This window comes from Gigantopelta aegis, chromosome 4 (assembly GCF_016097555.1).
Source record: "Gigantopelta aegis isolate Gae_Host chromosome 4, Gae_host_genome, whole genome shotgun sequence".
Classification (NCBI taxonomy): domain Eukaryota; kingdom Metazoa; phylum Mollusca; class Gastropoda; order Neomphalida; family Peltospiridae; genus Gigantopelta; species Gigantopelta aegis.
This window is the reverse complement of record NC_054702.1, coordinates 110,391,824-110,417,854: the sequence shown is the minus strand read 5'-3', so window position 1 is coordinate 110,417,854 and position 26,031 is coordinate 110,391,824. Positions and strand designations below refer to the sequence as shown.

Below are 26,031 nucleotides of genomic sequence, written 5' to 3'. Positions count from 1 at the left end.
AAAAACCCAACATTCACACTATGTAGGTGCATCAGGTATGCTGTAATCCAGTGTAACTAGTAGCCTAGATCAGTTTCAAAGAACCACTGTACAGGTATATAGAGAAGGTAGCCCAAGATCAAGGAACACTGACTGAGACTATATACAGGGGTGCAGGAATGGAAAATATTTCACTCGCCCGTCGGACTAAAACCAACTAAAATTTACTAGACCGTCAGAATTTCTAGTAGTCTGCCAGCCTATAGAACTATATATTTTATTGTTTAACAATAATATAATATATTGACAATAACATTAATAAAGACACTTGGTAAGTGATCAACATCAAGTGGCAAATGAAATCAAGACCCAAACCTTGATTGACAAATCAATAAAAAAAATTTATTCTGTTAATGACAGTTTATCACATTTCTTTCATAAGGATTTACAATTTTTTTTTTAATTCAATGATGCAAAATGTAAATAAATCTCACTTGTACCATAATTATTGATCATGGATCAGTCAGGATTGTTCAACTATGGATGTATATTGGTATGTTTACTGTGAACCCTGTCATATCAAATTTTATATTAATTTCAATACATGACAATCCGACATTCTTCATTTGCACAAACTGACCTAAGTTAACCCATGGGAGTAACATGACTCGCTCTTTCATTTGGAGGAAAACTGAGAAGGGGACAAAATTAGTGGTTAAAATTATGTCCTATAACTGAATGATGATATTGTGTACTGACGTCACTGATCTACGGTGATACTTACTTTAAGTTATTTTTGCGGGGAATTAAATTTATTCTCAAATTATAATTTGACATGAATTTTTCTCGCGAACATATTTCCCTTTACGGTATGTCAAACACAGGCTGTGACAAACAGCAATAACCCATAAAATGGCTGAAGTACACTGATCTGTATACTTTATTTATACAGATGTCTGTCATACTTTCATAGATGAGAATGCCCCATCCCAAAAAATCCTGAAAATTACAGAGGCTTATTTAGAACATTGTTTAAATGACATACTGTTTAGAAGGTTATAAATAATAATGCAAGGCAGTCACGGGTACAGGGGGAATCCTGGCATCTGAGTAAAAATATTAATCCTTTTATTATTAGTTTAGATCATTTTTAAGGGGTTTTTTGTGGATTTTATTTTGGTGGTTTTGCAGTATTTTTATCTATCTTAAATTTTATAATACAGTTTATATTTTTACAGTAGTTGACACACATTAGTTATCAAAAACCATCTTTGCCACCTCCTATCTCTCACATCTACAGCTTGCATTTTGAACCAAATATCGAATGATGTTTATTTAGTGTTATTAATCATTTGTTAAAAATGTGTATCGGACAAAAAAAAAGTTTTCTACCACTCTTTTTTGCTTATCTGATGTCAAGTCTTCGACTGTAGGCTATGGCTAAATGTTACATAAAAAAAAAAAATCATTCGTTAATTTTTGGAAGTATTTTTCGTCCTTGACTTTGTATTATTAAATACTATGTTTAAATGATGCAGACATAACTATGGCTGCCTTATTGGAATTTGCCAACAATTTCACCGCAGTCACTTGTTTGGCTGACCGGTTACGTGAGGGAGCATCGCCTGGCATACGCTGCTGTAGTCCGAAACCCAGACCATAATTAGACAGCGCAAACATCTGGAATTTCGGATAAATCCAGAGGATTCTCATATATATAGCTCATTTTTCACCTTGTTTTCAGTCTTTCTACTTGGCCCCAGACTGTACATTAATGCATGTCATACATTGTTATTTCTCGGCCACATTAATTTGAGTAATGCCAAAAAATACTAATTATTATTTTCATTTTAACATAACAACAATAATTATCAACTACTACAGTGTTCTCGCTGGGTGAAAATTAAAGGAGGGCGGCCGCGCAGCACCTCACCCTTCAAATTTTTTTTTAATAATAATTAAAAATAAAAAATAAAAAAAAGAGGGGGGGGGGGGGGGGGGGGGCTTGGTGGTTACCATGTTGTTGTGTGTTGATAGACTTTGTGGAAAGACATACCCGTTATTTTGATTACAAAAAGTATATACGAAATACAAGTATACTCGTCTTTTAATTGAACTGAAGATGTTATCGGTCTGACATTGACTGGCTTTCCCGGTTTTGCTGAACTGATCAAAGTTTTAATATTATTTTAATAAAGATTTCAAGATATATGAAAAACAAAAAAGACAATTGTGTGATCCCCTAATATTAAAACATTTTTTGTTATTCCCATCTTCATAGAATGAATCAATCGCTGTGATAAAATATTATTGCCAACAGTTTCGTTTTTGTAGTGGCGGTGTATATATTATTTGGCACCCAAGATGAATGATTTTAATATTAAACACTACCACTTCCGTTGATTTTATAAGCGGTGATATCCCCCCAAAATTAAAAGTTTACAATATGTTATAAGAACTGCTGAATAAACAGAATGAATGAAAGTAAAATTTGTCAATTACAATCAATTATATCTGTAACTGAGGACAAAATATCAGATGACAGTTAGTGGAAACAAAAGATAGTGACCGTTCTGATCACGTGACAAATTTGGCGCCAAATAAGTGGGGGGGTTTTCAGTCGGAGATTGCCTAATCCATAAAAAAATTAAATGTTTCCATTGCTCAAATAAATTATAACTTTTATTGTTTGTATTAAACATACAAATGGATACAGGTATGGGCCAAAATAGAGGCTGTTAAAATACTATTAAATTACATTACGGTATCTGTCGTAAATGTTTCGTCAGTTGCTTTTTCATACACAACGCGGCTCGTTTCCTTTGATGTCCAGTGTGCACTGATCGTTGTGGGTTTTTTTTTATGTGTGGAAAAAAGTGTGCATTTGGAAATAGCGGAGATAGGTACTGGAAAATATAGTATGGTGCTGGAAAATAAAGAGGGGCGCAGAAAAATAAAGGAGGGCAGATAACGTGAAAGGAGGGCGGCAAAATGCAATAGCAGGGCGGGCTGCCCGCTTAAATGGAGCAGCGAGAACACTACTAAATAATGTAGCATTTTTAATGAAAACATACAACTGTTTTGCTTAAATTTTATTATAAGAAGTAGTTGTATTTTATATTGAAATATTACGATTTGAACAGAATAAAACTTTGAATTTTGTTTTATATTAATGCAGAACATGACAAAACATTATGAAAGGTACTGATAAATGTACACTTCGTGTTTTTTTTTATTATCAAACTTCTCCCCTTTCTCCTGGGAAAAGAGAAGTCACTTCTCTTACTTTTTTAGTTCTAGATTAGGGCCCGCACATGCAGTCATACACACACCAATCAATACTGAGTTCATTTATAAAATTAAATCTTAATATTTTGAGCAAAAAAAATGCCCCAACCCCGTCCCCACGAATGTGTTACTAACTAAATAATTTTAGGAATATTTAAAATAAATATAGTAATGTATTGTTCTATGATACATGTACTTAACAGACGTTTTTCATATTAAATAAAAAAAACCCTGCAAAACAAGACACAAGACTCACCTGTTAATGCTGCTATCGTCTTTTTGTTCTCCAAATAACGGACATATTCATTTTGTTCCTGGAACCTGAAATATTTTTTTTTTAAAGTTTTGTAAATCAAAAGACTAAATAAATGTTATTACTGTATTACTGACTTTGGTTAAATGCACTATATTAAACAGTTTGACAAATAAGGTAGCCAGACGCCCGTAGCTAATACTTTTTAAATCGTGACTAGAGACAAACGTTAATCTCAGTCCTTCGTGTTTGAAAATATCAACCTAAAGGTGAGTAGCGTTCTACAGGAAACATGTTGAGTATATGCTGCACAATGACAAAAAGACATTTTGGATAGCACAAACATCATCATCATATGATAATTTGGGCCCGGCTTGGGTTAAACCAGCTTCTATTCAAACAACCAGGTGGACAATAAAAACAAATTATTGCGATGAAATTAAGGATCATGTAGGTGAACAAGGGCAATAGTGCATCACGCAAGTAAAATGAAACATCATCTCTAACTCTACATGATAAAGGTATATATACCTTTACCTTTATATGGATGTATATGCAAAATGTCAGCTCAGTATCTTGATGCATTGGAAATTTTAGGAAGTCTGATGGTTGGAATATCTCCAAAGATCAAGGGCTGTAACTGTCAAAAACGGGTCAATCCCCATAATTGTCAAACTTGGTCTGTCACTCTGTATCATAAAGCTATACACAAAATGTCAGCTCATTATTCTGGTGCATTGTGGAAAAAAAAAATACAGACAGGTGGAGACAAAACCTATAGTCCCTTCCCATTTGGACCAGTAAGGGACTAAAAAATTAAGTAAAAAAAATTTCACTTTTTTTTTTTTTTTTTAAATCATACAATTTTTCTAATTAACCTTTAGACTACTAGAGTAATTTTTGACAAAACCATGTTGAGGGAGTACAAGTTTATAACTTTTACTCAAATATATTCATTTAGATTTTTTTTATAAATATATATGTAAAATAAAGTTCATACTTGAATTGGTAAGTATTATTTCTGTGGGTTTTTCTAATTTATTTGATATATTAGATCAGTTAATTTTTATTAAAATTAGGCAAAAAATCTAAAAAGTTGCATTTACGAGATATTCGCCCGCAGTAGTCAGGTTAATTTGGTCAGGAATTAGGACTGATAAGGAAGATGTGGCCCAGACAAGTCATGTGTGGAATGTTGCAGTGACCTAGACTAGTTATGGTACGTGACACTGCAATCCCAAGTTGTACGTGCATGCAAGGTTTGATGATCCTATTCGAATTGATAACAAAACATATTAAATAGACATCACTGTGCGACCTACGTTTCACAAATAGCCTCATACTTTAAAAGATAATGCGCTACTGATATAAAGACTAATTAATGTCACTTTTGTTAGAACTATTAACAAGTTTTTGCTCACCAACTACTGTAAAATACTTTATTTTTGCATGGAATTTATTTTTGCGTTTTCCACGTTTTAATAACATTTATGAAAATTAGACATTAAAAAAAAAAAGAAAAAAAGTAGTCTCGTTCAATCATATCCGAGACTTCATTAGTTTCCGCAGCATGGGACTATAGTAGTAACAATGTGACAGTTAAAACTCAATACCACGAAGCGATATCAAAGTAAAGACAATATATTACATGATAATAAACAATACAATGTTTTGTATGCTTTTCTTTCTTAATTGTGCTGGCAATGAAAGCAATACACATGTTTAAAAAATGGAAGTAAACATCACAGTATGTTAAAATGTGGAAGTGGAAAAAAATCTGGGTTCGGTTTGTATGCAGTAGAGATATTATATTTGTAGTTCATATTGGGCTTTCACAATAAAGGTTTTATTTTCCTGTTGGACTATCATAAACCGTACTGAACAAGTATTTTGACAATAATAAATAATTTTTCAATCAAACTTGCGCTAGGATTGCGCCTTCAAATTCCCTTTTGTTTTCGGGTTCTGTTTTTATGAATGAATGAAAGTTTAACGACAATCTGATTAAAATTAGCTCTACTGGGTCTACCCTGGTAAATGAAGTGATGATAAACATCAATACAAAAAATTCTAAAATAAAGTTTTTAAAAAAGTGTAAAGAGCTCTACAAAGGTATCAAAGGTAAGTATGTTAAAATTTTAAATAAAAATCACATTTTGTCTACCAAATATATCTTTCCTTGTCGGTCCAAGATGATTACACTGCACCAGAATATGGTGAACTGTCAGTGTACAGTGACAATGTTCACACTCAGGTAGAGGAACATTCATTATAACAAATGAATGCGTCAAGTATGTATGACCGAAGCAAGAACGACCAGACAATTTCACTCTTTCTGCTCTGCCTGTAAGAGGACTGCCACTCTCCCAGGACTGTCTTTACAAAATGAAGGGGCCGTCCATAATTTTCAACATTTCACAAGTGTACAAAGAGTACTTTTGACCACCACCCCCCACCCTCCAAAAGTGTACATCCCCAAATGAAAAATGTTGATAGACATTTTTTTTTTTTTTAAAGTGTACGCTGGCCCCTTAACCCCTCCCCACCACGTACGGTTTGTATGCACATGAAAATGTAGAAAATTATGGATGGCCTCTAAGCTTACGGTTTTGTAAACAATAAAAGTCAAAATTATTAACATCAGAACGGGTACTTAATTTATTTTTCATTAGGGGAGGGTTTGGAATTTGCGAAAATAAAAAGCTCAGAAACTGACTCATTTTCATTAAATTGCGAAAATAAAGCATCTTACAGGATTACAAAATGGAGCTAATGACCAAGATATACCGTTCTAAAATAAACTTGTAAAATTGTAAATTAAAAACTCACTTGTCAATTAGTTCCTCTGGAGTTAGATTTAGTATTTCGTCATTGTCAAGCCGAATCTAAAATGAATTTTTTTGTCAGATTTAATGCAATACATCCACTAACTTAAACTGCTGCAAATGTGTAAATCAAACCAAAGGTCTTCTGAGGGATTAAATTCAGTCTAATAAAGGTTTTGCTTAATTTTGTATCTGCAATTATTCATAAATATTTGACACTTAAAATGATGTCATTACCTTCTAAGAAAAGATTTTCGCCTGCCATTATATTGATACAGATATAAAGAAGGAATCCCACTCTAACCCTAGCAATAAGGTCGGATAGTTTACCACTTTTAAAAGCAACATAGCACTTATTTTAGACACAGAAAGTATATTTAATATCTTTGTTTTTTTAAATAAGATTCTGAGGTAAAGTAGCTTTTATTACTGTTTTATCTATTTATTAAAAACTGATTAGTAGGCAATGCTATTAAATACAAGTCACTAAAAGAGAATGATACTAGTACACACGGGGAGAAATTAAGAAAGTTTCACTGGCCCTGGGGACTAGTAGCTTAGAAAAGTCCCCATGAAAATTCTCTGGTCCCCCTCCCCTCATTAAGCTGTTCAAGAAATGCACATTACCAATGTTATGTATCTCTGACGGTATATAATGTACAATGCATATATAATAAAATTAATGTAAGTGAAATAATATTGGTTTTGAAGTATCATTTTTGCATTTCTTGAACCGAAATTCCAAACTTTGTAGCCTGTGTCAAATGTCTAACAAAGCTTTTTAAAAGATTAAAATTACATATTACAAACAATGGATATACATTATTATCCTTAACAAAGAAACGTGATATTAAAATGAATATACAATTGTATTCATTAAATTGGCTCCAATAGTTGAAAACCATGTTACTGTGGCTGCTTAGTCGAGAATGGTCTTTTAAATATATCATTATCGTCAACGCTTCTCATTCATTTGTGCAATAATCGGGACTTTTCTTAGCCAGTTGGATTGGGAAGCAAAAAACGAAACGTTCTGATAGTGATTACTGTAAACATCCGGATTTAGCAAGACCAAATGCATCAGCCAATCAGCAATCTTTGATAAATTAATTTTGATGCCATAAGACGTGTTTGTTTCGCTTGTGCACACTGCATGTGCTTTCACGGCTGGACTTTGGAATCCTTCACTTCGTTGTTTTTGTCAGCAAAGTGAAGTTCTCTATGCGGACACTGGAACTGATTGAACACTTCTCGTTTCGACAGTCTGCACCACCACGTTGGATTCTTTTAGCAAGATTCCTTGCCATCCCAAATCAGGCCACCGATTTTATCTAATTTCTTTTTTGACCACCCAATCTAATCTAGCGACCAAATTTAATGAGTAGAATTTTCTTTAATAATTATATTATAATATAGATGCACATCAAAATTTTAAAGGCACACTATTTAATTTTTGGAAGTAAATTTCAAAATTGTCCGCTTAATCCCTGGCTATCCAGAGACATGCCCCGGGACGGACATGCTTGAAACTCTAGTGGTATATAAGCATGTAAACATTATTCGCACTCGCCATAAATTAACACTTAGTTGGTTCAATTGGCGATATATGGTGGGGGAAAATAAAATTGTCAATCGGTCCCACTCGATGTCATCACTACCGCTGGGGGGGGGGGGGGGGGGGGGGGGAAGAAGAGGGAAAAAAAGAAAGGAATAAAAAAGAGAACATTTAAAAGACGATATCTACCAAATAGTTTTTTAATAAATCAAGTGACATTTGTATAGTTTTATCTTGAATCATGAACATGAAACGATAAACATGAAACAATTTTTTTTTTTTACTGTAAAAAACACACCCAACAAATTGTATATATTTTACATAATGGAATAAATAATATAAAAAAGGAATAAAAGTTATGAATTTTAATTCCCATATATGTATAAAAAGTATAAGTATTCAGTACTGTGTCCTGAAAATTAATAAAAGATGCACCATTGAAGCATCGGACAGCCTGAGCTAGCACATGTTTAGTCAAAGAGCTTAATAACGTCATCACTGATTGGATAAAATTTAACCGATAACCAGTACGTGGAGCTATTCTGCTCACTCCCACTTCTTAACAAAAAAAGTGGAAACCTTTTGTTAATTTTAAAATCCTTTATAATTATCGGATACACTCATTAAACAGTCAACAATAAATACATTTATAGATTATTTCAGTATATTTTGTTACTTCAAGCAGTTTGTCTTGCACATAAACCTATTGCTTCGGATTAGGACACTCGACCCAACAGAGCTCCGTACATGGGTGTTGACAGATGTTGATTGTAACCAGTTGCAAACTCTGGGTCCTTTGTTTTAATTGGAGTGTAATACACTAATGTGTCTCTCACCAAGAATTATTTTTTTGTTTAGGCATACGTCTGTTTAATCTCTTGACCACCTCAGCAACTTTGACAAATGTCTAGCTGCTGCCTAGTGGCAGTGTATTGACACTACTGTAGGTCCGACTTCAGTGACTGGCGATATATACTTTGGCAGACTTTAAAATCACATACGTCTGAAACACCAGCCATATTAACACTATTTATCTATTACTTTAAATCATGCACGAGATACCATGTCTGGGCAGGCCGGTCCACTTGACGGATAGGAATTTTATCCAATAATAAAAATGGACGGGTGCTTTGGACCGACAAGAATGACAAAAGTGGGACCGGCAAACACACATTTAAAAAAAAAAAATTCGGTCTCAGAGATCGAGAATTGGTCCCAGACCAGGAAAAAAGGGCTTTTTCCCCCACCACTGGTTTCTACCCCTGACACATAATATTCCTTTAAAACAGTTCAGTTTAAAGATTAAATTTATAATAAAATTATGAACCATTCTAATAAATTTATTTTACTGTATAGTTTTTATTCCCAATAAACAGTCATTTATGATATTCCTACTTTTGCTTTCACATTTACAAGTGCTGCAAAGTGGGTTTTTTTTTTTTTTTTTTAAACCAGAATTTTATCACAAAACATGGATGCCTTATACATAACATTAGTTTTATGTTTATTCTAATAAATTTATTTTACTGTACAGTTTTTATTCCCAATAAACAGTAATTTATGATATTCCTACTTTTGCTTTCACATTTACAAGTGCTGAAAAGTGTTGGGTTTTTTTTTTTAAAAAACCCAAGAATTTTATCACAAAACATGGATGCCTTATACATAACATCATTTTTATGTTTTCAGTACTATAAGGCAGGTGGAGGAAATCATAAAAATTATGTCACTATTAAAAAGAAAATCAATAGGCATCACATCACTATTCAAGAGAGTTAACTCTTTGGTTGTTTTCGCAAAAAGCAAATTTAATATACGGTTTTCAATTTAAAAAAATATTGAAATAGCCTTTAGAGAAATGAAACATTCGTAAGACAAATTTTTAGTTTAGTTTTAACTTCACTTTATTATAAAGTTAACCTTGAAATGTAATCAGCTTACCCGCTTTGGAGTGGAGGGACCATCTGACATCTTTCTTCTGAAAAAAAACCCAAAGAAACAAAAACATTTAGATACTCAATAAATGTTAGCTTTTTTAAATCCTCAAATTAAAGATAGATGTAGTAGAATTTAGGAAATGTTATGCATTTTAATCTAGTTGACAGCAGTGTGCTTGTGGAAAATATTTCCATTACTGATTCATTGGTGCTGGTTTTACTTACAAGCAGATTTAGCCCTAGTTCAGTTGTAGCAGTTGTCCAGTTTTTTTCTTACATTTAGATATGTATGATGGGATTTGAAACCCAATGATCTCACCTTGTTTCATACTTTTGGGGTCAGGTGTTGTGCATTTTAATGGAATGAACTGAATCAGTATTGAAAACTTGTGTTCGGTCAAGGTTTTATTCAATTTTTGTACATTTACAGAAATATTCTGTTACAGTCTCTTTACAATCAGTTATATGCCTTAGATTCTCAAGACAAACATGGCCCAAAAAAAAAAAAAATGTTGTGCTTACATGTCTTTTCGTCATACATCTAATTATTAGAAAATGGTTAGTAATAAGTATATGTATTTCAATTAGGTTGTAAATTGTAGGTATTTGTACTACAAGTTATTTATTTCGGACACAAAAGTTAGGGCTAGCTCTGGCACTCGCCAAATTCGCCAATTGTGAATTTTAGGAACAGTATTTTAATTTGGCGAACAAATTTCAAGCAGTAATTGGCATTTTGTTGGAAAATAACTGTGGTTTTGCATTTTTAAAGATTTTCTTCTTATGTCATATCAAACTGAAATTATTTTCAAAAAAACACTGTGATTACAGATGTGTGGTGCTTATAATTCAAATCTTTACATTTATATAATTTTAACCGACCGTGTGATCAAAAGTTGATTGGTTGGTACAATCCAATTCCAAAAACTAGTACCAACTCACCTGGGAAGTGTTTTTAGACCATTTTTAGCGGACAAGCTCATTTCAGAATCTAGGCAGTATACTGTATATACCGTTCAGTATCAATATTATGTCAATACCGATTTACTGTAACGAGCAAATTTAAAATACAAAAATTTTGGTTTGCAAAATCGGTTTAATATAAATCAGACGAAAGCCTTGTGTATGGGGATGGGAGGGAACTTAGCTCAGTCGGTTGAGTGTTTGACTGAAGTGCTTGCATCGCTGGATCGAACCATCTAGGTGGATCCATTCAACTGATTGTTGGGGGGTTTTCTTGTTCCAACCAGTGCACAACTGGTCATAGGCTTGGGTTTCACCAACCGTCAAATAAAACTCCTGCCAGGGGAAGAGGAAGGTTTAATAGTTATTAATATATATTAAACCAAAATACTGTAAAGCATTATGGTAAATAATGAGCACCATGCCAATTTTGTTTAGGTCGAGTATCAAGTTTTTGCCAGGATTACTTCCCTTTAATACAAAATGTTACATTATAGGTGGGTGGGAGAGCGATATTTTAATTTTCATTATTTGAAACATCTTTTATTACTACACCTAAAGTGCAAGGAAGGATTTTCCTTTGGCACTGTCACTAACCCTAACTCTATTTATTATAAGTATTTATAATGTCCGTTATATGTGACAGTCGCACTGCCAAAGGAGTCCTACGAAAATGAAGACCAGCAATCTTGGTACTTACTGTTCATGAACAAATTATGTTGTATAATAAAATCAATTAGCACCTTTATATATTTCATCAAATTTGAGGGGAAACTGTTATGACCATAACATAGAAACTGCCCCCTATTCTAAGAAAGCAAAACTAATTTTCCGCTTTTATGATAGTGAAACTAAAACAAAATGGCGTCTACATAATTGATGGTAGAACGGAGCAGTTTTCTATTTCATTTAGTACTAACATTATTGCTATGCATACTGCATTAATACCACAATAAATTAAGACACTAAATACCAAATCAGATTCTTACATAACGTAAACAACCGAGTCCTAAGATCTTCACCGTTTTGAAAATGATGATTAAAAAAACTGCAGCGATTCCCAAACTCAAGGACGCTACTTAGACTGTTTATCTATTAAATGTCAGACTACACACAGTATAATACAGTGCAGTCGACAAGCGCATCAAACATTGTCAAACGGTCTATAACGCCGCCATGTGCGTGTAATGCCACAAATTATTTTACTGAATACATGTGATCGTATAAAGAGACCTAAAAAAAATGCATTGGTTAATATTCTTTATTTATGTAGGTTTTTCCCCCAAATAGTGTTGAAAATATGCTAAATAAAATAATAATATTAGTAAGACAACAACTTCAAAGTTCATGAGAAGTACAGTACTGATTTTTTTTATTATTCGTATTGTTTTAATATTTAAATAATCTGTTCCGAACTTGTATCTCATCTATCTCATTTCCCTGTTCAATGGATGTGAATAGAATAGAATTTTTAAATAATAAAAATCTACTGTGTGTACAGAAATACCAGAGCGGTCAACCTTTGGCAATTCTTAGGCGTGAGAAAGTTAGAAGTCATGGTCCAGGGACTGTAGCTCTTTGTCAGATTGTTCAAGGCGAAGTTTTTTTGTTGTTCTTTGTTTAAGTCCAAAATGGAAATCTAAAAAAATAAAAAAAATGAAAAAAATATATCAAATAATCAGGGAGGGCTAGAGGACATGTATAACCAGGGGAGGGCTAGAGGGCATGTATAACCAGGGGAGAGATAGAGGACATGTATAACCAGGGGAGGGCTAGAGGACATGTATAACCAGGGGAGGGCTAGATGGCATGTATAACCAGCGGAGGGCTAGAGGACATGTATAATCAGCGGAGGGCTAGAGGACGTATAACCAGGGGAGGGCTAGAGGACATGTATAATCAGCGGAGGGCTAGAGGACATGTATAACCAGGGGAGGGCTAGAGGACATGTATAACCAGGGGAGGGCTAGAGGACATGTATAACCAGGGGAGGGCTAGAGGACATGTACCTGACAACACATAAACATGGCAGGGCTAGAGGACACTCGAGCTACATGTGGCGGTACGCCAACAGTAGCTGGAATGGGTTTTAAGTATAACCGCATAACCGCTTCAATTGCCGATGAGCTTCGAGGTGTTCGTCTTGTAGTCTACTAGCTTTCCTCTTGGCAACGGCCCCTGGGTGAACCTTCAATTCCGTTGGGGCGGTGGTCGTTCTGAAGTCGACTGAAAAGGAGATGACTCGGGTTGGCTGGCGAGTCAACCACGATCACGTGTGTGTGTTGTGTGGTGTGGGGGGGGGGGGGGGGGGCTTGTCTGGCTTCTTAGTCTGGGCTGGCCTGGCAGGACGGGTCGGAGGCAACAACGTCGTATTGACCTCACCTGTGCCGCCACTGGCACGCGTTTTCTTTATTGTCCTCTTTTTCTTGTGTGGGTGACGATGGCAAATTTTCCCTTGTATGACACACAGAATTGATTGGGAGGCTTTAAAAACTTAAATCCCGCTCCCGGCTTTCGAAAGACGCAATTGTCGCCCTAAGAATTCGGGGGGGGGGGGGGGGGGGGTAGGGTGATGTACGTGAGAGAGCACATAGACATGTCTGTCCTCGTCGTCAGCTCGCTCGATGCGTGGTCATTGTGGGATCGATCCCCGTCGGTGGACCCAATTGGGTTATTTCTCGTTCTAGCCAGTGCACCACGACTGATACATCAAAGGCCGTGGTATGTACTACCAAGTCTGTGGGATGATGCATATAAAATATTTCTTGCTGTTAATCGAAAATTATAGGCCATGAAGTGGCGACAGCGGGTTTCCTCTCTCAATATCTGTGTGGTCCTTCACCATATATCTGACCCCATACGCCATATAACCGTAATTAAAATGTGTTGAGCGTGTAGTTAAATAAAACATTTCTTTCTTTTTGTCGTCGTCAATTTCGGAATGTGTATGTAGCAATATAACTTATACGCGCTCTCCCTTCACTGTCATTCGTCAAATACTGGTTGGAATGGGGATGTTTAAATGGATTTATCCACCGAGGGAGATCCTTTTTTTCTTTCTTTTTTCACCCACTGCATATGAAGCAAGCCGGGGTGGGGTGGGGGTGGGACGTAGCCCAGTGGTAAAGCGCTTGCTTGATACGTGGTCGGTATAGGATCGATCCCCGTCGGTGGGCCCATTGGGCTATTTCTTGTTCCACGACTGGTATATCAAAGGCCGTGGTATGTGCTATTCTGTATGTGGGATGGTACATATAAAATATCCTTTGCTGCTAATAAAAAGAGTCGCCCATGCGGGGGCGATAGCGGGTTTCCTCTCTTAATATCTGTGTGATCCATAACCATATTTCCGACGGCATATAATCGTAAATAAAATGTGATGAGTGAGTTGAATAAAACATTCCTTAAGCACGCCGGAAATAATAATAGAGCTTTAGAAAATAGTTTTAGCTTTCCAGTTAAGCTTCGGAAAATCTCGGCAAATTCATAATTTATTTGGAATACTCTGTTTGCTTTGTAAAATTTGGTTACTGAGAATTGTTAATTTGACGAAACGGAAGTCTTGTAGGTAGCAAAATTATATTTGGTTATTTGTGAATTTTTTGTTAAATAATTTCAAATCCAATGCGATATTACGAAATTTACCGAGGAGTTCCGAGATGAACATCTGAAAACCTTGACCCATCACAAACTGTTAAGTAAGAATACCCGTAATCGGCCGAGGTGTTCCTGTTGTATGACTGTAGCAGTTCACAACTTAGGCCCCATCATACCATATCATTATGTTGTCTGCTTCGTTTATTGCAGCAAAAAGGTATAACAGTGCGTGAATATCAGAGCTGTTTGTTAAATTACATGACATGCCCATTTTTATGTGTAAACTGTGTTTGTAATTTGTCAAGCCAAGGTCAATGATTATAATCCTTCAATGTTTTTTATAATTATTTCCAGCAGAGGTTGAAATAAGTTCATTGGCAAAGTGACAGTTACGGTTATCTAGTTAGACAAATTCTGTCAGTGTAATTAAAGTTACTCGTATTTAAATTAGTTAGTTTTTTAGTATTTTCTTTTTCTTTAGCCCACTTAACAATTTTAATTCAATTCAATTCACTCTGTTCAATTTATTGCCCAATACAAAACAATCTGGTATCAGCAAACATATTAAATTATATAACATCAATAAGAACAATCCCATCAAAATCTGACTCACACTTTCATTCATCTTCTCATCTATCACCCTCTGCCTACCATTCTTATTATTTTAATATAAAAACACTTTCCAATTTCTCTCACGGTTTTAGTCTGTTTCAACCCTTTCTGTCAGTCTCCTCAATCTCTGTCTTCTGAGCTGTCCTCGACTTCAATAGGTGCAGTCTCTGTGTACTTCCCTGCAACCACCTGGCATTCTTGTCCTCTACTGCTAATAAAGCTGCCGGTAGTAGGGGAGCATAGTGCCTCTTAAAGGTCGGGTCAACTCCAACAAGAGCCTTATGTGTTGGAAAGATGCATACCCGGACCACCAACACATACTGACACTTTAGCAAATGAAAAACGCGTAATTTTAGAGTTAATAAAAAACCATGATTATTCCTGCTAACTGGGGGCAGCCATTTTGTTTTGTTTTTGTGACGTCCGGTGGGATAGCTTGGGGCGAAGTGACGTCAGCTCCTGACCATCTACTGTATGTACAGTGTAAACAAAAGCAGTAATTTTCGACAAGGCGCTTCTCTTTGATCAACCTGACTTGTAAAACAGCATAAATGACGTAATAATATAATAAACTATTTAACTAAATATATTTCAAGTTGCATTAACGGAACAAAATGGGGTTATAGTATTTTTCTCTGTTTAATAATCCAAAGGAAAAATGTACACTATTACGCCTATTGATATGCTACGTTGGAGCAAAAACGACAACCCATGATACACAAGTCGGCAAGTAATAATTTTCTTTTCTTTGGGACTACGTAATTGGTCAGTTCTGTGGTTGTAGATGGAAAAGTCTACTTAATCAATAGTTTTACAGAACTATTTACAGTAATAAACCATGTCCATTACAATTTTAGGGGCGACAGGTAATATTCCAGAATACCGGTATGTATTTTGTGTCTAGACAGCGTCAATTAATTGGCTTGTCTGGTTACCAATCAAATACACACCTGCCAATCAGAAATCACAGGTAGAAGCAACTAACAGCATAGACCAATTAACTAAGAAAACACTCCATGTATCATTTCAGTACGTAGGTTAATGCATGTGAAAAACATTGTTAATTGTTTCGACTTGTTGTGTAGCCACTTTAACAATGGTATTTTATTTTGTATTGAAAAATAATATATATAGTGCTGGATATACTTACTGTTTGCTTACTGGGATGTGTATTATTACAGAACATTGCAATGTATGACTATTTATTATACCGCAAAAACCAGGTAGATTGTGTTTTTCTAGTTCTAAGGCTCATTCCTGACGTGACGCGTTAAGTATTACGTAACCACCAGCTCGCCAGAGGGCGTACTCACTGAGATGGTACAAAATGGCTGCGCCCGTTATATATAATAGTTGTCACATTTAACCGTTTTATTAATTAACTATACGATTATACGTGGTGGTGTAAGCAATAATGTGCATTATATATCGTTAAATATGCATACCAGGTCAAATGCCTTAATTGTCCTCTACTTTAACAATGCCAACTACTGAACACTCCGAAGTGGTCAGACTAAGCCCACAACTAAAAGCTGATGGGGAATGACAGGTGTGTGGCATCGATAGCTACAAGAGACAAACGTCGCAGATGTAGACACGAGGACTGGATGTGAAGGTGGACAGTGAAAGAAGTTTAAAGATAGGAGGAGTTTCCATATCAGGAAGAAATGAGATGAAATTTAAAGGAGAGGGGACAGTGGGATAAAAAAACAAAAAACAATCAATAGCAGAAACAACAATTAATAATAACAATACTAATGCAATTCTGCATGCAAGTTTATGGTAGTAATGCATTTATATATATATATATAGTGCGTGGAAAAAAAGTTGATCAGTGAGTGATTTGTTTTATAGCTTGGTGACATCTTAACGTGTAATATTCATTGGTGGCATAAAGATTAACATAATATATTATTAAGTATGAGCTATATGGTTTAAATTTTGTTTTTATTATATATATATATATATATATATATATATATATATATATATATATATATATATATATATATACTTTGTATTTCCAGTAATGAGTGGAATGTGGTATGTGAGGATTTGTATACATGCAGTTTTAGGAGTAACCTTGGATGTGATCAGGAGAATATATTGGTAGATATGTTTGAGTTTGCCAGCAGAATCACAGCATCGTACATGGAAAAATTAAACCTACAGCAATTTGTTTTACACTTTCACACTATTCCAGCAAATGGGGCAGGACATAGCTCAGTGTTAGAGTGCTCGCTTGATGCATGGCCATTCTGGGATCGAACCCAGCGGTGGGCCTATTGGGCTATTTCTCATTCTAGCCAGTGCACCATGACTGGCATATCAAAGACTGTGGTATGTACTACCCTGTCTGTGGGATGGTGCATATAAAAGATCCCTTGTCAGTGTTTCTGCCAGAAAGACATTTTTAGGTATGGCGCTGTGGGATTGAATGCAGCCACAGTCAACCGGGGGTACGGGGGACCTCCCCAAGAAAGAAAATGGGTTACGTTCATGGTTAGGATTAAGAAAATCATACAGTAATGATAAAGAGTAATTAATTTTGTCAAAAGTTTATTCGTAAATAAAAAGTCTGCAAAAGAATTTGGGTATGGCGCCATACCCGTTTTACCCTCTGGCAGAAACCCTGCTTGTTGCTAATCGAAAAGTGTAGCTCATGAAGTGGCGACAGCATGTTTCCTCTTTCAATATCTGTGTGGTCCATAACCATATGTCTGACGTGATGACATATAACAGTAAATAAAATATGTTGAGTGCCTCATTAATGACCCCAAAAGTCATGGTATGTGTTGTGTGGAATTATTTTTGACTAGATACGTTCCTATATTTTCTTACTTATTAATTTTTTTTTTTTACTAGTTACCAGTCATTAAAGTTACAACAAACCATATTTTAAAAAGTGTTCTGTCTAACATGTAATTTTTTTTTTTTATAGACTAGGGTCTCAAGCAGCGGTTTTAGGCTCCTTGGCAGCGCGACAGAAACACACCCTGCCTGATCTTCCCTATGACTTCAACGCCCTCGAGCCATACATCTCTGCTGAAATCATGAAGCTGCATCACCAAAAACATCATAATACCTATGTGACAAACCTCAACATAGCAGAAGAAAAACTGGCTGAAGCTTTGGCAAAGAGTAAATATATGCCATAAATATATTATATGATATTGTGTACGCTTATTAGGCCCAGTTGGCACCTTGAGGTTGAGATTAGCACAGTGAAGCACTGCTGACCACCTCTTGCATGTCCACTTGTGTGTATGGAGATGAGGACACAGGTGCAGCTAAAATCCAACACAATGGAATAACATAAGACTGTCCATTTGTCTGGTGCATAATGCTGTCCGACATACGGCTGCAGATACATTTGTTTCCGACCAGACTATGTAGCAGTAGATATGAAAACATACGGAAACTTATCCAAAAACACACAAGTGGATACAAAACTTGTTTGCATCTGTATCTGTGTCCACACTATATATGCATAAGTACACATGTAGCTCATAAAGTCATGAACTTAACAGCCATATTAAAAAAAAAAATGCACAAGATTTGTTTTATCATATATTTTCAACTTGTGATCCACTTGCATGGCAAATGTCTGTAGAAAATTACTGTGTTTAAAATTTGCAGTTAGTGAATTCGGTGAGTGGCAGAGTTGTAATCACACTTGTCAATTGTACTCTATGGTGATACTTATAGTCTGTTTCAGACTCTGTTGGTATGTTGGGACTTAAAGTAACTCTTTAGTTTTGAAACACTATGGCATATTCTTCACTATAAGTCGTTTTGGATACTTGAAATAAGACACTACTTAAAATTTCATTGTTTAGATTATCCATTTCCATAAATCTGAAGTGTTTCTAATACCATAAAATATTTTGTTTATATTTTTACAAATGCAGAAGTAACGGTTATTAAGACAAGCTCTGATCTATTTTTAAGAGAATTTCCCCATTTCTGACTTGTTTCAATCAATTGTAACTTTATCCAAATGTGTTACAGGTTTGTAGATTACAGTACGTAATCAAACTTTTTGTCAATTTTATTAGGATCTGTGACTTTATTAAAATAAAAATGTTCTCTCAGGCTCGATAAAAGTATAGCCTATTCTATTTTTACATTAATTGTATTAAAAAAAAAAAAAAACCCAACAACTACCTTAATTATAAACTTTGATAAAGTTAGATACAGTTGAATCGAGTTGGCTCGAACCCCATCTGTGTTGGAGAAAGTGTTTCACCCATTGGATAGTTTGATCTAACCATTCAGTCAGTAATGTGCAAGTGTAACTTGGGACTTCATTTTGGCTTTGAGCGTTGCGGTGTATTCGACCTTTCCGAGTTCGACCCAATGACATTCTACTGTATTTCTTTCCCAACAAATTATCACTTGACTAATGGTGTGTCTAACACATTTATAAATAGTTTAGTTGAGATTAAATATTGTTAAATGTTTTTCAGATGATGTGAATGGCATTATTCAGGTCCAGCCAGCACTGAAGTTTAATGGTGGAGGTCACTTGAACCACTCGATCTTCTGGGAGGTGCTGAGCCCCACTGGTGGAGGCGATCCCCCCGCTCCACTGCTTGACGTTATTAAACGGGACTTTGGTTCGTTGAGTTCCATGCAGAAGGAGTTGGTCACCAAGACGGTAGCCATTCAGGGCTCGGGATGGGGCTGGTTGGGTTTTAATCCGGCAAGTGGTAGGCTCAGGATTGCAACATGTGCTAACCAAGATCCTTTACAAGCTACTACAGGTAATTTCAGAATACAAAATCTAGGTCCATGCTCAGGGTTGTAGTGTGGTCTGGATTGTGTGTGTGTGTGTGTGTGTCTCTGTGTGTGTCTGTGTGTGTGTGTGTGTGTGTGTGTCTGTGTGTGTGTGTTTTCTGTGTGTGTGTGTTTGTCACGGGGATCCTATAATACCCGTAACTGAATGAAACACGATTGTCCAAATATCTCTCCTAACTGTATATCTATTAGATCTCTATGTAACAGGCAGTTATACCCGCTGGCTCGTCTAGGTAAGATCAGAGATAAGATCTTATATAAAGTATATGTTATTATAGCACGTTTAGTTCACTAGAAAACACAACAAAAACACAATACACTTTGGAATCTGTATTAACCTACGCTGACAAATGTACTGCCGCAGTAGTTAATTAACAACAACAAATAATAACAACCCAGAACTGATCACTTAATTAGTTAATATCTAGGTGTCTAGTTTACACAATATGCTAATCACTTCACCGTGACACAACACCCACACTTGTGATAATTGAGAAACGCTTCCAGGAGAACTTAATTAATAAAGGAATTTACAACTCCATTCCTAACTGGTTAATTTTTAATTAACCCTTAACTACTCATTCAGTAACGTGTGATAATTGAGAAACGCTTCCAGGAGAACTTAATTAATAAAGGAATTACAACTATTCCTAAATGGTTAATTTTTAATTAACCCTTACTACTCCTTCAGTAACCTTGTAACACAGAATTAATACTGGTACCTATCACAATAAGACAATAACTTACAGTTTACCTAGGTTCTCTAGGATGACTGGATAAGCTTTATATATATATATATATATATATATATATCAGAACGGTGAGCCTACAGTATACTGCGTCAGATGACCGGCAGCACCGTCTAAATAATATTGGTATAATACAGTATTAAACTATTTAAAGTCACATCAATCACATCAAGGTTATACAATAGAGCAGAAAATATATAATTACCAAGTCCAAACGGACTAACGTTCCCCCTGGACGCCTTCCAATATGTTTCTCCCTGATATCTCTAAAATCCTAGCTATTTATTCAAAACTCTGAGACAGCGAATATCGCCTGGGGGCACAACGCGGTACCTCACCTATCATCTGATATTTCCACCTCTCCCAGAGTCGGTATATTTTCTTAGTTGACCAGACATTCTGTCGCCAGTTGCCAAAATCACGGTTGTAAAAAACACACTCGCGGAGGTATTACGTAACTACTGGCCACATGGCCTCCGCACCTGCGCTGGGTGTGTATTAGAAAAGCTCGACGACCGTTGCGCAAAGGTATCATGTAACAAGTTGCCCATCTGGGCTTAAGTGCATATTGGAACTGCACACGGCCCTCTAAAACAATTAATATCGCCACAGGCGAAAACAAATTAAGAGCATGTTCCGTCACAGTGTTCTTTGCTGATTCCGTTTTCATAACAGTTCATCTACTCTGCAGTATTGAAAATATCTGCAGTATTGTGATATTTTTACAAATAACTTCAATTAAAAAGTATTTACCTTTTTTACCCCCTGAAATTGATCTCCCCTCTCCTTTCCATTCTGACATGTTTGCTAATATACCAGTAGTAACAACTACAAAGTAATTATGTTTATTACCCATATGGGCTCAAATATACTGGGTAATATTTGTTCGATCTTTGCACAGTGTGCAGATTGCTTCTACAGCCACTGATTAGATGGTTTAAAAATCACAACGTTGCTTGCCATGGCGGGAATTTCACTTTCATTCATATAATGTTTCCATTCATGAGTCATGATTATGAGTCAGATTAAACACACATTATAGGATCTACAAAAATTTACAGAACAATTTTGACTCATTTGTTTCATCAACATGAAATGGTATATATTGGCTTAGTAGCATAGAAAAATAATTATTTTCTAATGCAACCACAGTCCTTTTATTTTGTACTGTAAACATTTGGTTGTAAAAAGAATGCCATTATGCTATAATGTCACTTACATTAAGTCATGTAATGCGAGTGAGATTATATGACGCAATGGCTAATGGCTTTGTTATAGACTGCAGAGGAATTTTTTACATTATGTCCCTTTTCAGATTGCAGGTAACATATGCAAAAAGCATGTTTTTGGAAAATAGATAAAAAAATACATGCATGTGAAATGCATCATGTGTGTGAATATGTGTCAGAGTTTTCAGCGTTTTACGTAAACCAGATCTATGTAAAACATGAAATAGACCCACAGAGTCATGTTAAGGTTTAGATTTTATAATAGTGTTTTAATTAACTATTTCATAGATTAATTGTATATGATATTTTACTGTTTGTGATGAAACTTTACAAAATCCTATTGTTACCATAATGCAGAAAATACTCTGTACAACTTAGGATTTAGTAATTTAATCTTCAGTAATGTTAAACATAAGTCCTATAGAAATAGAGAATACTATCGGTACATGATGGTCATTACATAGATACCATTTATCTTAAAACAAGTTCTTTTAAAACATTTAACGAGCAAAAGTGACTTAAATATGTTTTTAAACTAGTAAGCTAAATGGTATCTAACAAATGTAATATTCTTTATGCTAAAAAAACCCCAGAGGTTTAAATAAATTTAAATGTCTTTTTCAACTGAAACCTAGCACTTGTATTTAACTAAGAGTATCACAGAGAAATCAGTTTGCTTTTGCTTTTTTTTTCATTGGATGGTATAGCAACGACAATGTGGCCTGATGCTTATAAAGCATTTAGAGTTTTGACTACTCGAGACTAAGACATGAACATCATGGCAACATCATACAAACTGTATGTGTGTGATGTCATTAGAGATTGAGTCTGGACGGGCCCTGGTCATCAACTTGGAGCAGCCAGTTTTTCTTCAAATTGTTTTCAGTTGTCTGTTATTAGTAAGTGGTCACAAAAATAACTAATTATGTTCTCACCAACAGATGTGTTAGAAATTAAATTTGTCTGATTTTTCATCCACTTTTTAATTTTAAATTGTTTATTGTCTTTCAGGTTTAATTCCTTTGTTTGGAATAGATGTATGGGAACATGCTTATTACCTTCAGTACAAGAATGTCCGGCCAGATTATGTGAATGCCATCTTTAATATTGCCAACTGGGAAAACGTAGCTCAGAGGCTTCAGGGTGCCCTTTCTGACTAATGTGTTTTCAGTTGACCCATACGTATTTGTCTTGAAGGACCACACATTACAGACTGGCTGAAAACCTGGTGTTTGAAGTTATACATGGAATCTGCACACCTTATTCCCTGATGGATACTAGCCACTATACTAGTATACAGAATTCAGCTGAATTTATATGACTTTATGAACTCCAAAACTGTATTTGATCTGTTTCCAACATTCAGATTTTCAAAACAGTTCATTATAGATTTACGGACAAAATAACAGATTTAATGACATTTGAAATGTAATTCAACATTTCTATGTAAACAAATGACCTTTAACAGATCATGTGGTTATATTAAAATTTGTCCACAGATAATATGGTGTCTAATAAATTGCTTTCTATAATAACTTTTTGAGTTGTCTGCTGGATTGCATGGTGTTGATATATATTTGTTTTGTAATGCTTGAAGAATTTGTTCCATGAAACTGGTAGATCTAGTAAAACAAATATTTGGTATTGGTCACTAAGTCACTTATGTATGCATGTACTTGCTGAGCAGAAAGTGTTTTATGTATATTTGTAGCACTGGTTGATATAAAAAAAAAATAATAATAATGCCTTCATAAAAAAAATATTTTGTGAAATGTTTATTTCCTTCATTGAGCAGTTATTGTGATATTTGGGTGCAGGAAGTAACCCAGTGGTAAAACCTGATGCGTGGTCTTGTCTAGGATCGACCCCCCCCCCCCATTAGTAAGCCTATTTATCATAACAGCCAGTGAATCATAACTGGTATGTCAAAAAGTCGTAGTATGTGCTATTCTGTTTGTGGGATGGTGCATATAAAAGATCCTTTGATACTAATGGAAAAATCTAACAGGTTACCTCTCTGACACTTATGTCAGAATTACCAAATGTTTGACATCCAATAACTGATAATTAATAAATCAGTGTGCTCTAGTGGTTTTGTTAAACAAAAACTAACTGTGTTGTGATGTAGGAGTAAGGCTTTAATTTCATGGTAAGAATGCTCACCTGAAGTACAATAGATCATAGGATCACTCTTCCTTAGTGAAGAGGGTGGGACTTGGCTCAGTTGGTTGAGTGCTCACTTGAGGTGCTTGTGTCACAGGATCGAACCACCTCGGTGGATCCATTCAGCTGATTGGGTTTTTTCTCATTCTAACCAGTGCACCACAACTGGACAAAGTGTGCTTTTCTGTCTGTGGGAAAGTGCATATAAAAGATACCTTGCTGCATAAAGAAAAATGTAGCGGGTTTCCTGTTGACTACGAGTCAGAATTACCAAATGTTTGACATCTAATAGCCGATGATTAATTAATCAATGCGCTCCAGTGGTGGTGTTAAACAAAACAAACTTTTTAGTGAAAAATTAACAAGATTTAGTGTGCGTGTTTCCACACATGGAAATGTGCTTTTCCATATCCCATATTTTTTGCAAATGGATTACTAAACAAAATCTCGACATTGTTGAAGTGTACTTTTAAGCCAAATGTAAATACGTGTACTTTTTTTCAGTGTGCTGAACGCAGAATCGTGTATGTGGAAAAGGTACCGTACTGTGTATATGCATTGTATCAATAAATGCGTGCAAAATTGCATTACTGGCCCAATTCTTTCAGTCTGGAAAGGAACAAATTAAGACTTCATGTTCTGCTTCATATTTAGTAAAATATTCTGATAATCAATATAATCTCATAATACTTGAAGTTTTGTACCATGTTTCCTTTATTTTTCAAATTTAACAAATATTTAAACAAATACACCTATGGTATTTACAACAGTCTAATGTTTTGATCTATCATAAGTTTGCAAAAACTTATCAATGATTGACATATTATTTTATTTTATTTTATTTTAAACCTAATGCATTTGGTCAAATATGTTGGTAGGCGTAGTTTTCTTTTTGTATATTTAAACTTTTAAACAACTTTAGTGCTATTAATCAGCAATCTGAGCAATCATGAGGACATTGAAGCACGCATCCTGCCAAATTTGAAAGGGGGATCACTCTCATTTGGAGAACAGCTCTGTTACATTATGGAGATTGTACTAGCTAAAGGGTTCAGCAAATCCACTCGCCTTTGGTCCCAGCTAGTGAATTTTTGGTCTGGCCTAGTGGAAATTACTATAATACATAGGGCACTAGCCAAAGATTCTGTATGCGCTAGTGACTTTCTTAAACATTTGTCATGAATCTACACATGCGACTGTATTCTCCAACTTCTCCATTGAATATTTTTTCACAGTTGCCAAATTAACGACAATTTTATATTTTTTAATGCAAATATTTGTGTAAACAGCAAGGAATATTTTCCAAACTAATAACCCAAAAGAAATGGATCCTTTCGGACTTGACTTAACTTATTTATCCAGTAAATTCTCTGCAGTAGATGTCTAGCATTAAGCATGATAGATGTGCTAATCATGTAATCTATGATTTCCGATATAGTTTTGGACAATCTTATTGAGATTCTGTCAGAATACATTACTATCACTAGGCTTTAATTGCATGTTCATTTGATGATGCAGTTGTATGGGCTAAAGCTTTGTACTTGTTTACAATGTAGGGCGGAACTTAGCTCAGTGGTACAGCGCTCGCTCAATGCGTGGTCGGTCTGGGATCGATCCCTGTCAGTGGGCCCATTGGGCTATTTCTTGTCACAGCCAGTGCACCACGACTGGTATATCAAAGGCCATGGTATGTGCTATCCTATCTGTGGGATGGTGCATATAAAAGATCCCTTGCTGCTAATTGGAAAGAGTAGCCCATGAAGTGGCGACAGCAGGTTTCCTCTCTTAATATCTTTGTGGTCCTTAACCATATGCCTGATGCCATATAACCGTAATTAAAATGTGTTGAGTGCATCATTAAATAAAACATTTCTTTCTTTTTTTTTTTTACAATGTACAAGTTGTCAGGTGTGCGTTCGAATCCTTGACCCGAACACAAAAGTTCAAATTGCATTGTTTCACAGGTGTAGATTCTTGAAAAAAATAGTCTAGTAGAACAATAGTGTGAAGTCATGGTATGGATTCATTCTAGATACTAGCTGCAAATTTTAAATGCAATTACATCCATAGATTCCATTCTG

The 26,031-nt window shown here is 35.3% G+C and overlaps 2 protein-coding genes across 2 annotated transcripts in view; one reads left to right on the top strand and one right to left on the bottom strand.

Annotated features, from left to right (window-relative positions):
• LOC121371752 (pre-mRNA-splicing regulator WTAP-like) overlaps positions 1-11,934 on the bottom strand; it is a 30,827-nt gene extending 18,893 nt beyond the window's left edge. The window contains exons 1-4 of the mRNA XM_041497878.1: positions 11,790-11,934; positions 9,842-9,878; positions 6,350-6,405; positions 3,524-3,588 (exon numbers count right to left, since the gene is read on the bottom strand). Coding sequence (XP_041353812.1) covers positions 3,524-3,588; positions 6,350-6,405; positions 9,842-9,871 — 151 coding nt within the window. The 5' untranslated portion in view covers positions 9,872-9,878; positions 11,790-11,934. The remainder of the gene's footprint in view (positions 1-3,523; positions 3,589-6,349; positions 6,406-9,841; positions 9,879-11,789) is intronic.
• Positions 11,935-14,456: 2,522 nt separating this feature from the next.
• On the top strand, positions 14,457-23,322 carry LOC121371751 (superoxide dismutase [Mn], mitochondrial-like). The gene is made up of 4 exons (XM_041497877.1): positions 14,457-14,614; positions 17,951-18,150; positions 19,479-19,775; positions 22,799-23,322. Exons 1-4 carry the CDS (start codon positions 14,583-14,585, stop codon positions 22,945-22,947), a joined length of 678 nt encoding a protein of 225 aa, XP_041353811.1. The 5' UTR covers positions 14,457-14,582; the 3' UTR covers positions 22,948-23,322.
• The last annotated feature ends 2,709 nt before the right edge of the window (positions 23,323-26,031 follow it).

Bases quoted from the DNA above. Each gene is read 5' to 3' on its own strand.
- LOC121371751 (XM_041497877.1), top strand. From the start codon at position 14,583: ATGTTGTCTGCTTCGTTTATTGCAGCAAAAAG. The intron at 14,615-17,950 runs GTATAACAGTGC...TTTTTTTTATAG, and splicing joins TCGTTTATTGCAGCAAAAAG to ACTAGGGTCTCAAGCAGCGG. The intron at 19,776-22,798 runs GTAATTTCAGAA...ATTGTCTTTCAG, and splicing joins TCCTTTACAAGCTACTACAG to GTTTAATTCCTTTGTTTGGA.